The sequence below is a fragment of the Leptodactylus fuscus genome, chromosome 8, assembly GCF_031893055.1.
Source record: "Leptodactylus fuscus isolate aLepFus1 chromosome 8, aLepFus1.hap2, whole genome shotgun sequence".
Taxonomy (NCBI): domain Eukaryota; kingdom Metazoa; phylum Chordata; class Amphibia; order Anura; family Leptodactylidae; genus Leptodactylus; species Leptodactylus fuscus.
This window is the reverse complement of record NC_134272.1, coordinates 42,943,819-42,960,287: the sequence shown is the minus strand read 5'-3', so window position 1 is coordinate 42,960,287 and position 16,469 is coordinate 42,943,819. Positions and strand designations below refer to the sequence as shown.

Here is a 16,469-nt window from a genome sequence, read left to right as displayed (position 1 = left end):
AGCCCAACTTAGACTTCTATCCCAACTCCTTTATAAATGGGTGAAAGCCATGGTCAGGCAGAAGCAGTAAAACTCTAAGGCTCAGTAATGTGCCTCGCATTCAGACACGTATACACGTGTCAGAGTGTGAGCACTCAAAACAGATCCCATTCACTTCAATGTGTGGCGGCTCACGCACGCTACACATTGAAATCAATGGGTTAAAAAGTCTCCCATTGATTTCAATATGTAGTGCCCATAAGCCGACACATGTTGAAGTGAATGGGATCTGTTTTGAGCGCTCGCGGCGCGTTACTCCGTGGGAATGGAGCCTAAGGGCTGCGCACACGATGTAATGTGGTGCTGATTCTGATACATGGCTTTTTAACCCATTGATTTCAATGGGTTAAACGGAACCCATTGAAGTCAATGGGATTCTGTTTTGAAGTGCTGAATCAGCGCCGCGTTACATCATGTGCACGGGCTCTAATTCACAAGAAAAGTAAATGTAAAACTAGTAAATGAATTAGTATGAAAGTAAATATGCAAATAACTGCATATAATTAATCATACAATAATTGATAATTGTATAATATGATTTTAAATCATTTTATTCTTACTGACCCCAACTCAACCTACAACTGCCTCCAACTCTGCAGACTCCGCAGCTCTGATTATATTACAGTATCATCTTCAAATGGGGCAGACAAAAAAAAAACTGGAATGTTTCTGGTGATAAATCTGCATGAAAGTACATTTTATAGTACCGTATGTAAACCCTCAAATGTACAGCACCCTGGAATTAATGGTGCTATATAAATAATAATAGTCTGTATCAAAAGATGTTACTCACTCAGTATCCCTTCTCCTCTGTAGCTTTGCCAATTCCCTTTGTTTCTCCTTGTATTGTTTCTGCAACTCTGCAAGCCTTACCCTACAATCAAGTTCCACTGAGTCCATGTCCTCAATAGCGGATGCGATTGAAAAATGCTGCACAAAAGAAGTTGAGAAAATATATTCAAATTCTCAAATCGGATATAAGACTTGTAGATTCAAATGGAAATAAAATATCCTTTACACCGCTTGTAAGAGGGGTAAACTGAGTACGGTCATTGCGGCTATAGTACTGCTATGTATTCTCTTACAGTTTCCTGTTCTTTTAAATAGACTACATCTTTTGCTAAGAAACCAATGCCCAAGATACACACATACACGCTTATACATTAAACTGCAACAGAAGAAGGAAAAGTCTTGGAATTATGGAAATCACTGGATCATTAATAAGGTCAATGATATGAAAATGTCATAAAAAAAGAAACAGTTGAAATTGTTCCTAGGACACAGAGAAATAATGGTACAGCTAGTTTTACAACCAAGTCAAATCTAATGCTGAACTATAAGTATAACTGAAATGAGACTAAAGGGGTCAGGCCGCAATGCACTATGCCACCCCACGCCAATATCCCAGGAGTAAGACTTATATGCCATTCCCTTGTGATATGGTCCACATGGTCACCAGACCTACCTCTGGCTATCACTGCTTTTAACCCCTTCCCGCCGATGGCATTTTTTGATTTTCGTTTTTGACTCCCCTCCTTCTAAACCCCATAACTTTTTTATTTCTCCGCTCCCAGAGTCATATGAGGTCTTAATTTTTGCGGGACAATTTTTTCTTCATGATGCCACCATTAATTATTCTATATAATGTACTGGGAAGCAGGAAAAAAATTCAGAATGGGGTGGATTTGAAGAAAAAATGCATTTCTGCGACTTTCTTACGGGCTTTGGTTTTACGGCGTTCACTGTGCAGCCAAAATGACATGTCCCCTATATTCTGTGTTTCGGTACGGTTCCAGGGATACCAAATTTATATGGTTTTATTTACATTTTGACCCCTAAAAATTCCAAAACGGTGTTAAAAAATTTTTTTTTCTAAAAGTCGCCATATTCCGACGGCCGTAACTTTTTTATACATAGGTGTACGGGGATGCATAGGGCGTCTTTTTTTGCAGGGCCGTGTGTACTTTTTAGTTCTACCATTTTCGGGAAATGTTATTGCTTTGATCACTTTTTATTCAAATTTTTATCAGAATTAAAACAGTGAAAAAACGGCGGTTTGGCACTTTTGACTATTTTTCCTGCTACAGCGTTTACCGAACAGGAAAAATATTTTTATAGATTTGTAGAGCGGGCGATTTCGGACGCGGGGATACCTAACATGTATATGTTTCACAGTTTTTAACTACTTTATATTTGTTCTAGGGAAAGGGGGGTGATTTGAACTTTTAATACTTTTTATATTTTTTTATATTTTTTTTTACTTTTCTTTTTATTTTTTTTTTGCATTTATTAGACCCCCTAGGGGTGTTGAACCCCAGGGGGTCTGATCACTAATGCAATGCATTACAATGCTAATGCATTGCAATGCATTGCAAAAAAGCATCATCTCTTTTGCAGGCTGTATACACCAGCCTGCAAAAGAGAGAATTTGCAGACCGGCTGGGAGCCTTTAACAAGGCTCCCGGCTGTCACTGCAACATGACGTCGGCCCTGGAGCATGCTCCAGGAGCCGGCGATCCTTGCCAAAATGGCGGCGCCCATGCGCCGTCGGGATAATGGTGCCTCCGGCGCCTTTGACAGCAGCGCCGGAGGGGTTAATGCCTCCGATCGGTCCGGGGACCGATCGGACGCATCAGAGCCGGTTGTCTACTGCTTAAAGCGGCTATGGCCATAGTTACAGACCCGACACGCACCGTACTATTATGGCGCATGTCGGGAAGGGGTTAAATAAAAGCAAGACTAATCGCTGAAGAGGAAAGATCTCAATTTAAACCTTTAAGAGTTTATGCAATGATGTTAGGTCACGCCAACTCGATGTATGGTTCATAGTCCAATTTCGTGCAAATGTCTTCTGATGGTTTGTGTTGACATGGTTTGCCACCTTAGGCATGGGAGTTGTAGAGTAGATCATTATGTCATTGTCATGTGGTATCTGTCCACACAGAGGTTTGCCTTTGTATACCTTATGCTATCATTCCAGCTCATAGTTGTTCTCCTAACCACCAGGACATGCAACATTGAACAGTGCTGCCATCTTGGCCTAGGTTCACAGTGATCTGTTGGTGTTTTTCAGTTTGTAACAATTGGCAATACCTGGCGTGTCAAAGAACAGGAGGCTTCGCACAATCATCCTAAACCACTTTATCTGATTTTTGAGGGTTCATGTGGCTACAAAACTGCTTTCAATCTTGGTTTTATGCCCCTACCACATGAAACAGATTGGAACTAGGTGCTTGACAATTTGATCATTTGCAGACCTATCACTGAAAGTACAGTAATCTGAGGTAATGTACTATATAGGGCAATACAGAAGTATTGATATGTATTGTAAAGGGGATCAAGAAATGTCATGTTTCACTTCTGGGACAGTAAAAATTATAAAACAAAGTAAAAATTGTATAAAATAATTCTAAAGATAAATAAAAATAAAAAAAAATTACATATCAAATGCCACTGTGTGTCCATACACACAGTGGTATTTTATATGTAATTTTTTATTTATTTTTTATTTTAGAATTATTTTAAACAATTTTTACTTTGATTTAAAAGAAAGAAACAAACAGGCAAAAAACCCCATAAAGTTTAAACTGTTCTTAGGCCTGGTTCACATCTGCGTTGGGTATTCCGTTCGGGGAGTCTGCTTGGGGACCCCCGAACAGAACATCAAACGCATTAAAAAGTGATGAGCAATTAAAGCACATGAACCCCATAGACTATAATGGGGCCCGTGCATTTTGTGCACGAATCATGCAGAGAGAAAAGTACTTCAAACAGCACTTTTCTCTCTGTACGATTCGTGCGGACACCCCCCGGAAAGCACACGGACCCCATTATAGTTATGGGGTCCACGTGGTTTCATTGCTCACTGCTTTTTAATGCATTTGGTATTCCATTTGGCGGGTCCCCAAGCAGACTCCCTGAGCGGAATACCGAACGCAGGTGTGAACCAGGCCTTAGTTACCTAGCCTCCTGCAAAAAAATAAATAAAAAAAAAGTAACCAAAAGGTTGTACATAGCAATAAAAACTATAGCTTGCTTCACAGAAAAATTGCACTTGATCAACTGATAAACAAGAAAAAAAAATGTATGGGTGTCAAAATATGGTGCTCACAAAAAGATATATTCAGTAAAAGTTGTACAATAAAACAAAACCTGTATACATATAGTATCACTGTAATCGCAATGACCTGTTGGATAAAGTTATTATGTCATTTTTAACTTTAAAGAAAATCAAACACAAAACATGATGACAAAAATGGAGAACCCAAAAGCATTCCAAAAATGTTAATAAAAACTAAGAAAAACATCAAATTGTGCCATCTAAAATGCAATTCTTCATGCAAGGCTAGGTTAAAGGAGATATTAAAAAGTTATACATATTGGAATATGGAGATGAAAAAAAGCCAAGCCTTAACATCAGAGCTAGGCAGCGGTCTTAAGGTATCAAAGTAAAGGGTTATGCCATCAATATCAGATGTTAGTGCAGAACATACACAAAGAATGAAGTTAGAAGCTTTGTTCTCTGTATAGTCTCCAGGCTGGAGATAATGCCGATAATTTCCTTTTCACACGAATACTTCTATCATACATAGCCATTTAACCATTGCTGTGTAATACAGCTGTAATGACCACTCACCGGTGAACTGTTTTCTTGCTTCCAGCTATATTTTTTATTAAGAGATAGTTCTCGAGGTAATCTAATTGATTCAGCTTTTAGGCAATCCAAAGTTGGTGAAGAAAGAATCTCCATTAACATTTGCGAGCTAGCAGCTAACAGGCTTTCAAGAGAAGGTCTGATGTGGTAGCTTTGCAAATCTAGTGAGTGGAAACAAAGAAAATCTGACATTAAACACGAGCTTTCCATCATTCGCCTTAGTCTGAAAGTCGCAGGTAATTGCAGATTTCATCCAACAAAATATTATGAAAAACAAACAAAAACTCACTGTCGATTTGCTTTCTTCTCTCAATTTCGGTATCTGCTATTTCACTTAGTAAGACAATGCCATGGACATCTGCCGACATATCAGGAAGCAGAATTGCGGTGTTTCTGGATGGTAAACAGCAGGCTTGTGGCATTTCAGAAGCTGCTGCTAATACATTCATACCAGCCAGTGGATCGTCCATACATTTCACATCAGGACCTTCTTCAGGACACATGTCTTCTTCCTTACAGTTAACAGGTTCAGCTGTCACACCATCTGTACACAGGTTTCCATTTATCATGGATAAATCATTGATCTCATTTATTTTGGGTGACTGTTCCACATTTTGAGGTATTATCACTAAATCCATTTCACCATTTTGAGACTCGAACGTGTCAAAGTCTGTTTGCGTTGAACATGTACCTTTTCCTACGCTAAAATTCATTTCAGAGACACAAGGGGAAAGACGTTCCAAATTCCCTTTATCTTCCTTTTCACCTACTTTTGGAGACTCTGGTTCTTGAAATAAAAAATTACGGCATCCCTCGGACATTTCTTGGTCATTGGAGATTTTACAGTTTGTAATAATAGGAAAATCCTCAATTTTTATCGTGTCGGTTGTTGGTTCAGCTGCCCCAAATTCCTCAGCAATATGGACAGATTTCAGATCTGGGGTTTCAGCATGACAAGCCTTTAATTCAGACAGTTTGATAACAGAAGCAAAACCTTCCGTGTTTTCGACATTATTTGGTTGATTTATATAAGAAAGCTGCTGCTGCTGCAAAGAGGGTGAAAGACACCGCACTGAGCATCCACTTCTAACATCTGAAAAGAGAAATAAGTTATGATCAACATGGACTTTAATTTCTGACCAAAAGCATTAATATTATACATTTTCTACATCGTAAGTGAAAGGCAATCCTAGAACTTCGAAAGGGAAGTTTTTTACCTTCTACAAATAGTCAATAGGGAGAGGAAGAGGCAGCTGGAAAAGACAATAAAATAATCGCTGCTGCTACAGAAGCAGAAGAGCAGTCTAATAAGCGGAGAAGGAAACAGATTTCTGTAATATGATATATTACAAAGTTTTTTACGTCACCTGCACTATTCATATGTGAAAAATTGTTTCTAAATTGAGGTACGCTTTAAAGTTTATCACAAATTAATAAATAGGGGCTTAGTTATTTACAACAGAGTTCAGTAGTCCGTAACAAACCTTGGAGAAGAGAAGTGTCATCCTCCTTTATATCTGCATTTGTTAATGATCCCACATTAACTTCCACTTTGTTTGGTAAAATTGAAGCAGGTAATGCACTGTGGAAAGACGGCTGCTCAGAAGTTTGTTCATCAGCCCCTTCTTCCAATTTATTTGTTGCAGAAAAAGAGTTCAGATGGCGAGGCGAGGAACCAAACACTTTATTGCTAGGATTTGATGCTGAACTGAACACAGGGCTTTCCTTGGTTTGTGAGGACAAATCCACAACTTTATCTTGCCCTAGTTTCAACCGCTCCTAAAAATAGAAAAAAAGACAAATCCATTTGATATTTGAGAAAATATATTACTAATGTCAAAGACAAAGATATTTTAAGAGTTTCTTCTTATTACAAAATAAAAAATGAAATTGCAGTTGTTTTAATAGTATTAGCAGAAGTATTAGATGTAGTGCAGTCACAAATTTACACATCTAATCTGCATATATATCTTTGTTACTTCTGCGGCTTGCAGTACAAAGCTTTCCATGCCCGATGAGTGGGCAGGATTCTTCTAGTTTGATGTGAAAAGTTATGTGTTGTATACAAACTGATCTCTTCCCTCTTATTCTCTCTTAGCAATCCAGACTGGAAAGTCGGTCTATACATTGGGGAAATTTCCCAGTTCAAAGCTAAATCAGGAGATGGGGCTTGCATTGTGATGACCTGTGATTCTTGGAGTCCCTGCTTAGTTGTAACTCTCCTATCCCGTACAGTATATAGTACAGATAGTCAAGTGGCAAGGAGGCAGGGAATCCCAGAATCATAGATCACTATGAGGCAAGGAGTCAGTTTCCAGACTAGGTTTGGACCGGTGACACCTATATGAACTATTTTCTGTTGTCCTGTATATTCTGAGCTATAGAATCCATTTAGAAGCTCTACTTTTTCTTGGTCACTATTGGTTACTATTATTTAGGGGACCTACCTGTCCTGACCTTGATTTTGTTGCATCTAGATATTGAAATATTTGTGCATTATTTTTGCATTCCTTAGTTACTTTTTCATTATTTATTTTATTTCCTTTTACAGATTTTAAAGAATAGCAGAACCGGATTATTGCAGCCGATGGACCTAGGGGTTCCAACCACATCACAGACCCCTGAGTCATGTGATATGAAGTGAACTTCAGTCTTTGGGGTCACTCTGTCCCCTCCTCCTTTGATCTAACATAATTACCCATGAGCTCAGTGGAGTAGGCAGCGGTGCAACTTGGTATGCAGAGGGATCCCGGAGGATGAAGGCCACATTCTATCACGTGACTCAGGTGTCACAACATGGCCACAAGCCCCAGGTCCATCGAAAACAATAACCACATACAGGTAAGTAAATTAGCAACCCCTTTGGTCATGCAGCTGCTGCTGTGCCACTTAGTGGAGTCCAGTGCATTTCACCAAATGATAGCAGCAACACAGCCTCAATGGAGAATACCTACCCATCATTACTTCTTGAGGAAAGCTGTCCTTTCTTGAGATCTCTATGTGGTCTTCATCTATTAAATGTCTAAGTGGGCAAAGGTGCATGCCACCATCAATACGTGGTGCAGTATAGAACAAGACATAGCTTTCATGGTCTACTAGCTCAATGTTTTAATCATCAGAGGCCACAGTCTAAAAAGGCAGCAAGGTCGGGGCTTTGTAATACTGATATCACCTAAAGGGTGCAGGGCAGTCACAGTTTCCATACCAGGTCGGACCCATCCACCTCCTCCAGTTCCCCACACTGGACCATTTCTTGCACCCAACATAATCAGGGCAAGCCATTGCTTACACTCACATTCCCTCACTTCATGTTTGTGAGGTGAGGAACACTGAAAGGAACCAATGTATATGATGGAGCATCCACTTGAGCACCAGTATACAGAGAATAATTACTGCATGTAGCAAATCACAGACACAATGGAGTGGCTAACTGTGAAAGGGAGAAGAAGAACAACTTCTATCTCACTTTTGGAAGATAGCTTTTATAGATGGCACACTAGGCAGTAGGCACACAAATTGAAATTATGTACATTTTTTGGTGACTTTTTCTACACTCAATTCTCTATTACTTTTAAAATGGTAGGCACACCGATTCTGTGCCACAAATTTTCCTTGGAATGCCTTGAAATTAACAATGTTGATGCGGCATGTGGGCCCGCCCATTCAGGGATAAACCAGGTATTTTTTCCGTCACCCAAAGTGTTGGTCTCAGGATCATAGAATCCTTTTCATTTCAAAAGGTATTCTAGCTTTTAAGCTGGCAGCCAGGTAGTGTACCCAAATTTTTCCTTGAAATTATGTAAATTGTGCCAACACAATGTTAATATGGCATGTGTTTCTATACAGGGATTACTGGCATGATAATACAAGTACTAATCTGCTTGCCAAGTGTTGTTCCCACTTTCATAGAATCTGTTCCATTTCAGTATATTTTTGCTTTTTCAGCTGGCAGGACAGGCACTCTGATAGTGCATCACAAATTTTTCTTCAACTGTCACTCGTTGGTGTTGCATCTGCTTCCATAAAGGGAACATTTTTGGTGGCTTAAGAAGTCAATTCTAATTTCATTTTTGAAGTGCAAGGCAAGCTGACAGAATGGCACAAATGTTTCTTCAAATTCTATAGCTGGCAGTGCCACTTATCACTGCCACTCTGTTGGCGTAATAACAACAAACAACCCCACCATTACTTCTTCTTATACCAATGTGGTGTTCGGTGTGGCATATAGCTCCAATAAAGCAATAATTTTTAGTGGCTAAAAAATTTTTTAAAAAAATTAAATAAGGCAAACAGCCACCCGTTTGTTTCCTAAACAACAAGCATGTAGCATTTACAAGTCATCAAACAGGACTAGCTTTTCTAGAAAAAACATTGCTTTTTTGCAATATAGTCACCTTATGTGTCTAAAAAAAACTACAGCAAGCCCCTTTCCTCCAAAAAGGGTAGTTTTTGAAGGTTTTCAAATGTTAAAATGCATAAAGGCAAATGGAAGCACAGCGTATGGTTAAACTCTGTGTTTGTATCCACTGTTATCTGTGTTTCCAGACCCGAGGCACTCAAACCCAAAATGAATTGAGTCTTGAGAGGATCACTCATATCAGGTAACGTGGGATCTCATGTAACTCAATACTGTACAAGTTACAGACCTGCAGTGCAGTCAGTATATAAGGATTTTGAGGGAATTTGTGTTGAGCTTTTTCTCATACATTAGGGACAGCATGGTTGTTCTTAAAATTGCAGGATTGTATCTTTCACATTGAACATTATTTGCATCCCTTGATGTGAAAGCATTAAAGGGGCTTTATCAGCAAAATTATGCTGTATGAGCCCCACATGTGTGTGAATAGCCTTTAAAAAGGCTATTCAGGCACCGCTAATGTAATTTTACCCACCCCACCCCCCATTTTAAAATAAAACCATAAAAACCATAAAAGTGTTTTTGGCCCTTTGGGTGAGTTGAGCCTTGCGCCAGCAGTGTTTTACTTTTTGGCCCTTGGGGTGAGTTGAGCCTTGTACCAGCAATGTTTTTAGCCCTTAAGCCTTGCACCAGCAGTATTTTTGGCCCTTGGGGTGAGTTGAGCCTTGCACCAGCAGTGTTTTAGTTATTGGCCCTTGGGGTGAATTGAGCCTTGTACCAGTAATGTTTTTGGCCCTTTGGGTGAATTGAGCTTTGCACCAGCAGTGTTTTTAGCCCTTTGGGTGAGTTGAGCCTTTAACCAGCAGAGTTTTAGTTTTTGGCCCTTGGGGTGAGCCCTAAAACATTAATTTTCAGGCCCTTGGGGTGAGCCCTAATACATTATTTGTCAGGCCCTTGGGGTGAGCCCTAAAATATTATTTGCGCTAAAACATTACATGTTTGTTTTTTTTTTAATTATTTTTTTTTTAACGGTGATGGTGTTGGAGGAGGAGGACGACGAGGAACTTGTGAGCTGGTACAGACACATGGAACCGTGTCTCGTCAATACTGTTGACAGGACATGCTGGTTGCGGGTCCACTATATCTGCTATCCACTGTAACATAGGTTCCTGGTGCTCGGGCCTGGTCAGCGGGGTACCCTGCTTGAAGTTGTGGCACTGCTGGCTGCCCCTCTCCAGTAGCTAATTGGATCCACAGTCGAGCTACTGCGGCCTGGATCCCCAACAGGATTTCCACATCCCCATCCCTTTGTGCTAATGACGAGGGGCACTGCTAGCTGCCCATCTCCAGTAGCCAATGGATCCGCAGTAGCTCGACTGTGGCCTGGATCCTCAGCTGGATTTCCACATCCTCGTCCTCATCCCTTTATGCTACCCTGATGCATTGTCAGATGTACACAGGTGACAGTACGAAGCTTTATTCTTACCCCTATGGGACCCATGTAATGAATTTGAGCCCTAAAAAGGGCTTTTGTGAAGCTTTGGCAGGTTGAGTGTATATACACTGTTCCTGCAGTGTAGCTCTGAAGACGGTATTCGCTCATCTCTATTTATTACTTCTAGATAAATAAAGAGTTTGGGAGACAGACTTCCCTAAAGCCATCTTTTAGAATTTAAGAAAGTAACATGGTATTTATGTTGCAATTCCTTCATGTTAGCTCACTCCCTGTAATGAATACTAATATCTATTTTTTAAATTATAGATAATTTAATTTAATTAATACTTTGTTGGGGTGGGAAGGGGATGGGTTATACCCTTCAGGGCGAGTTTAGAGCAGATGCAGTTGAGCAAGGCTAAGGGGGGTTATGGAATACCTGACTTCAGACAATATTATTTCGTTTCACTGCTCCATCATTTATATAGAGGCACATTTTGTATTTCAAATTGTAGATGGTGGACATTTTGTTAGGCTGTCCAAGCAGGATGCATTGATGCATAAACTCTGGATTAATCCTAGGCGGTTCATAGAAATGCACAATTAAGAAATTTTTTTTTCAATATTAAGGGACAATTATTATTGTAGGAAGTTTTTTCGTTCACCTGCTAAAGTGAGCCATAAAGTAAGCTTGTTTTTACTTTATGGTTCTCTACTAAGTCATCCTCAAGTAATTTCTGAAAATTTAAGTTAAAGGGGTTTTCCGGGCAAAAAATGTTTTTTTTTTTTTTTTTTAAAAAAAAGAAATGTATATTGGTGCTTTTTATGGGTTAATAAATCTACCTATATACTTTTTAGTGTGTTTTGAGTGATTGAAGTACATCTAATATCTAAATCACCAAGCCCTCATATGGCCACATTGCCAGAGAATAAAAATAAAAATCTAGCTTGTATAATGTGAAGACAAAAACCCCAAAAGTCACCAAATCATTAGGACATAAGTGGCTGTGACTAAAAGGAAATGTATAAGCTGTGCGAGCGTTCTCAGGGGACAGCGCTGACCCCCCAGAATGCTCCTCTTCCCCGTCCGTGTCATAGGAGCTAGTGGGAAAATAGAATGGGATTTGGTGTACCCAATTTACTCCGCACAGCTTACATACTCACTTCGGGGTTACTAATGCTCATTACATCACTTGATAAATTCTTTGAGGGGTGCGGTTTTCAAAACGGGGTCACTTTCTAGAGGTTTCCACTGTTTGACACCTCAAGGGCTTTGTAAATGCGACATGGTTCCTGAAACTGATCCCAGCCAGATCTGCCCTCTAAGAGCTCCTTGGCGCGCCTTCCCTTCTGCGTCTCGCTGTATGTCCATATATTAGTTTACACCCACAAGTTGGGTACTATGGTAGTCCGGAGAACTTGCATAACAAATTGTGAGATGCGTTTTCTCCTTTAACCCCTTGTGAATGTGCTAGGGCTAATTCTAGGGCTAAACGAAAATATTAGTAAAATAAAATCAAATTTGAAAATTTCACCTCCATTTAGTATTAATTCCTGTTAAGCACTTATAGGGATAAAATACTAGGTATATGTTGTTTTGGCTTATTTAAGGGGTGCAGTTTTGAAAATGGGGTGATTTATGGGGTTTCTAATACAAGGGTCTTTCAAAACCCCTTCATAACTGGATTAGTCCTTTAAAAAATGGGTTTTGGAAATTTCTTGAAAATTTTGAATATTGTTGTTTCACTTGTAAACCTTCTAATGTCCGTAAAAAATAAAAGGGTGACTAAAGTTTGATGCTGACATAAAGCAGAGATCTGGTACATTAGATTTATGATATAATTTTGGCGGGTCGACTATCTGTATGCAATGCACATCATTTCAAACTTTATAAAATGCTTATTTTTCAAAATTTCCACCACATTTCCTATTTTTTCATAATTAAACACAAAACATATCAACCAAAATTTACTACTAACATGAAGTACAATGTGTTACGAAAAAAACAATCTCAAAATCACTTTGGTAAGTTAAAGTGTTCCAAAGTTATTGCCACATAAAGTGACACGTCAGTTTTGAAAAATCGAGCTTGGTCAGAAAGTTAAAAAGTGCCATCGGCGGGAAGGGGGTTAAAAGTGTGTTTGTCTAATGTGTAATTAAATATGATGGAGCCTAAGCTTGATATCTCACTAGGAGAGTAATAAGGATGGCTACAATAAGCATCCTACAGAATCACTTATCTCAACATACAGTAGGTACTTCTCTACTTTGGTTGTGAAAAAAGAATTAGCAGAAACCACGAGACACCATGAAATCTTGTCAATAATAAAAAGGAAAAAAAGATTGTATATGTAAATAGCTAAGGTCTTACCGTAAGTTGTTCATTTCTGTGGCATTGTTGAGAATCATGTTGGGGTTTCCTCTGGAATTCTTTAGCTTCCAGTTGTGTGTTTCTCTGTAGTTCCAAGATGTCAGCATTTCTCTGTAAATCCAGTACATCTGGTTGTTCAGTTCTCTGTGACTCCATACTGTCCACTTGTGCGCCCCTCTGTAGATCTATGGAATGTGCCGCTTGCTGCTGCAGTAACATGTAGAGTTCATGTTGTCGCACAAGATGCTGCTGAGTGAAAAGCTGAAGTTGATGCGCATGCTGGACTGAAGTATGTGTCGAGGAATACATAGAAGGCCAAAGGGGAGATGTCCGATCAAGTAATTCTGCTAAAAAGTACCAGAAACAGAACATAAATACATTTTGAATAAAAAGAAATAGGGTATTTTTAATACAGGTAATACAGTGGGGCGGGGAAGGGGGGGGGCTCCAAAATCTGAATGAAATCTATGAAACTCACAAGGTAGAAATATTTATAAAGCTGAAAAGTATTTATAATAAAGTATTTATAATTTTGAATATCTTTTATGATAGTATATGATTTCTACCAATCATGGTTAAGCATGCACTATATTTTTTATATATTGAGGTGAGTTCTCCCTTCAACAGAAAAGTGGCATATTAAAGACACAAGGAAGTTTTTGAGCAAAAGGTTAAAATTTCCAGCTTCTTATGCTGCAATAACTACTTTTAGGAAAAGAAGGCATGACCAAAATAAGCGTTGCCTTCCAGAAAATCTTGTGTGTAGGTCATCAGTACCCTTTATATCTAGGTCTTGGACAACCCCTTTAATGTATCTTTACGCATGACTTTCGGAATGTGTAGTAAAAGAACAAAACAAAACAAAAAAAACTACCATACTTTTCATAAATGAATAGCGCAGGTGAATATAAGAACTTTGTAAAATATCTTTTTAGAGAAATATGTTTTCTTCAGTGCTGGCTGACACTACACATTTACCTGCTGTACAGCAGTCTGTTCCTAATCCTTATGGTATCTTATACTTCACTCTGAAAACAGGGTGTTTGTCTACATTAGAACAAATTGCATCAATGAAGGGATGGGCGCTATGACAATGCTTAAAAGCTGCAAGTTACCCCTCTGTTTCACATTGAAAATAGAGGGTTTGGCTTTAATTGAACACAGGGCTGCCAACAAATTCTATGTATTGTAATACTGCACACTGGCAACATTACAAAACATTCCTGCAACATATAAAAGTTCCCAGCATGACTGCTATGTGCACATGTGTAAACCAGACACTTTTTTTTTTGTTTCATAAGTATTTATTGACTGAAAACATACTTTATTAACACAATATGGAGCGGTATTGACTACAAAAAAGAATAGAAAATAGTGTAATAATTGAGAATTATCACAAAAGTAGTCTATATTTCGGCAGAGATGCCAGCGTATATAACAAAGTTACCAATTGAACATGCATGTAAAAAATAAAATAACCCCCCCCCACACACACACACACAGAAAATGTTACACTTCAAATATAAAGACAAAATACAGAGGAAAGAAACAAAACAAGCAATACATAGTTAAAGGGGCTCTATTATTGGGAAAAGTCATTTTTAGCTAAGCACATACTGGCATAGCTTTTAGAACGTCTATTCTACACCTACCTTTTGTATGTAAATTACCTCAGTAGTTTTTGAATAAGTCCGTTTTTATTCACATGCTAATTAGCCTTCTCTGTGTACTCCAGAAGCGTATCTATGCACCCTCTGCTATTCTCTATGTGTATGAGAGCAGAGAGATGAGGCATCAGCACAGCAGCCTCTCTGCTCTCATACACATAGAAGTGCTCACAGACACTTCCGGGTGCACGGAGGAGGCTAATTAGCATATGAATAAAAACTGACTTATTCAAACACTACTGAGGCAACTTACATACAAAATGTAGGTGTAAAAATAGCTTTTCTAAAGGCTATGCAAGTATGTGCTTAGCTAAAAATTACTTTTCTCAATGATAGAGCTCCTTTACAAAATTGGAAACTTATTCCCTATAATTTTGGGAGTCATACCATGGAGGAGGCAGGTGTAAAACCAGAGTTACTCATTCTGGGGGTTATAATTGTGAACAAAATGACAGACCAGTAGCATCCACAGGGCCCACACCTTATCGAAATGTGTTCGTGTATCAGCTGTAGTAGCATTTTCTCAAACTGTATACTAGTGTCAACTAGGAGGCCTCCATTTTGATGCTACATGAATTCTAGCAGACATCAAAATATACTGAAGCAACTTATTAGGAGCATATCATAAGTATGGTGGTCTGAGGCCTTTACAATAAAAAACAGGCACTACAAGGAGCACTGAATGACTCAGCAACCGCTGAAGCGTCCTCTGTAGTGACTGCCAAAAGTGTCAACCCAGCCAGGCCAGAATAACTAACCGCATGCTCAAACTATAGGGCCTTACTCTTTTGCCCTATCACATAGAGCTCTCGGGGAGGTTTTGGGGAGGGGGAAAGGGTTTTTCTATGTTGTTTTTTATTTGTTTTTGTACAAGTCTACTAAGATACGGTCAGGTATGCAACAAACAGTATTCTGGTATGTGAATGTATAGTACCAACAAATAACAGAAACCAATAGGTAGATGTACAGTGGGTTAATTCTGTCCTACTATAGATCAAAGTAACACACTTAACCTTAAAGGGGATTTCCCACCATACAACTTAAAGGGGTTGTCCCATCTCAATGATACTATTTATACTGGTAGCATATGTAAATTGAAGACTTTTCCTAAATATATTGCTTTAGAACTGCTGCTTTGTTTGCCTACGATGAGAACTTATTCCTCCCATTGTTTACACAGTGTTGCTATAACCATGAACCTATAGGACAAGTGATGTCACGCACTCACTGCTCTTGCCAGCAGGACAATCAGCTCAGCTATTTGCAATTTGCTGATCTATTATCTGTTATCTATTTATGTAAACACACAGATAACACAGAGTCCTTCTCTCCAAGCATCTGCATAATATCTGATCTGCATAAGTGTTGTGAGACTTCTCAGGCCTATTCAACAAGCTGAAGGGGGGGGGGGGGTAAATGGAGAAATATAGGAAGTGATAAGAGACTGCAGAAAGACAAACACTGAGATGACATGTAAAGTATTTGCACTGTCCTTTTCCTGTTCTGTACATGTTTTTCTTGATTACCCTGTTTATTTTGTTGCATCTCCTTCAATAAAACGAGTTTTAAAATAAAAAAAAAGTATTTGCACTGTACCTGTGACCTCACCCTTCTCCTATGTGCCCTTTCTTTCAAGATCTTCAACCCAATGCATTTTCAGCTTGCAATGGCCCGAGTGGAGCATGTGACTGCCTGCTTACTAGTAAAACTTCATTTCCCAGGTATACCTTGCTCTGTATGCTTTCTAACTCCCACACTGACTATTACTGCTAACAAACAACATTCATGCACTGCACATGCTCTATTTGTTAGGACGGCACATGTATAGTTATATAGTCTTGTTTTAATAAGCAGCTAAAGGAAAGTGAAAGAAACAAACAAACCGTTCATGCTCGTCCTGAACAAAGATAGACTAAAGGTCGTATCCATTGACAGTGCTAGGTGGT

At 39.0% G+C, this 16,469-nt stretch overlaps 1 protein-coding gene across 4 annotated transcripts in view; it reads right to left on the bottom strand.

Moving 5' to 3' along the window:
- Positions 1-16,469, bottom strand: part of TNRC18 (trinucleotide repeat containing 18) — a 91,737-nt gene that overhangs the window by 37,990 nt on the left and 37,278 nt on the right. For 3 of the 4 annotated variants that reach the window (XM_075285113.1, XM_075285116.1, XM_075285114.1), the window contains exons 8-12: positions 12,857-13,203; positions 6,178-6,472; positions 4,983-5,786; positions 4,676-4,854; positions 833-969 (exon numbers count right to left, since the gene is read on the bottom strand). In XM_075285113.1, the coding sequence (XP_075141214.1) occupies positions 833-969; positions 4,676-4,854; positions 4,983-5,786; positions 6,178-6,472; positions 12,857-13,203 (1,762 nt within the window). The remainder of the gene's footprint in view (positions 1-832; positions 970-4,675; positions 4,855-4,982; positions 5,787-6,177; positions 6,473-12,856; positions 13,204-16,469) is intronic. The other variant, XM_075285115.1, reaches the window with a different exon arrangement.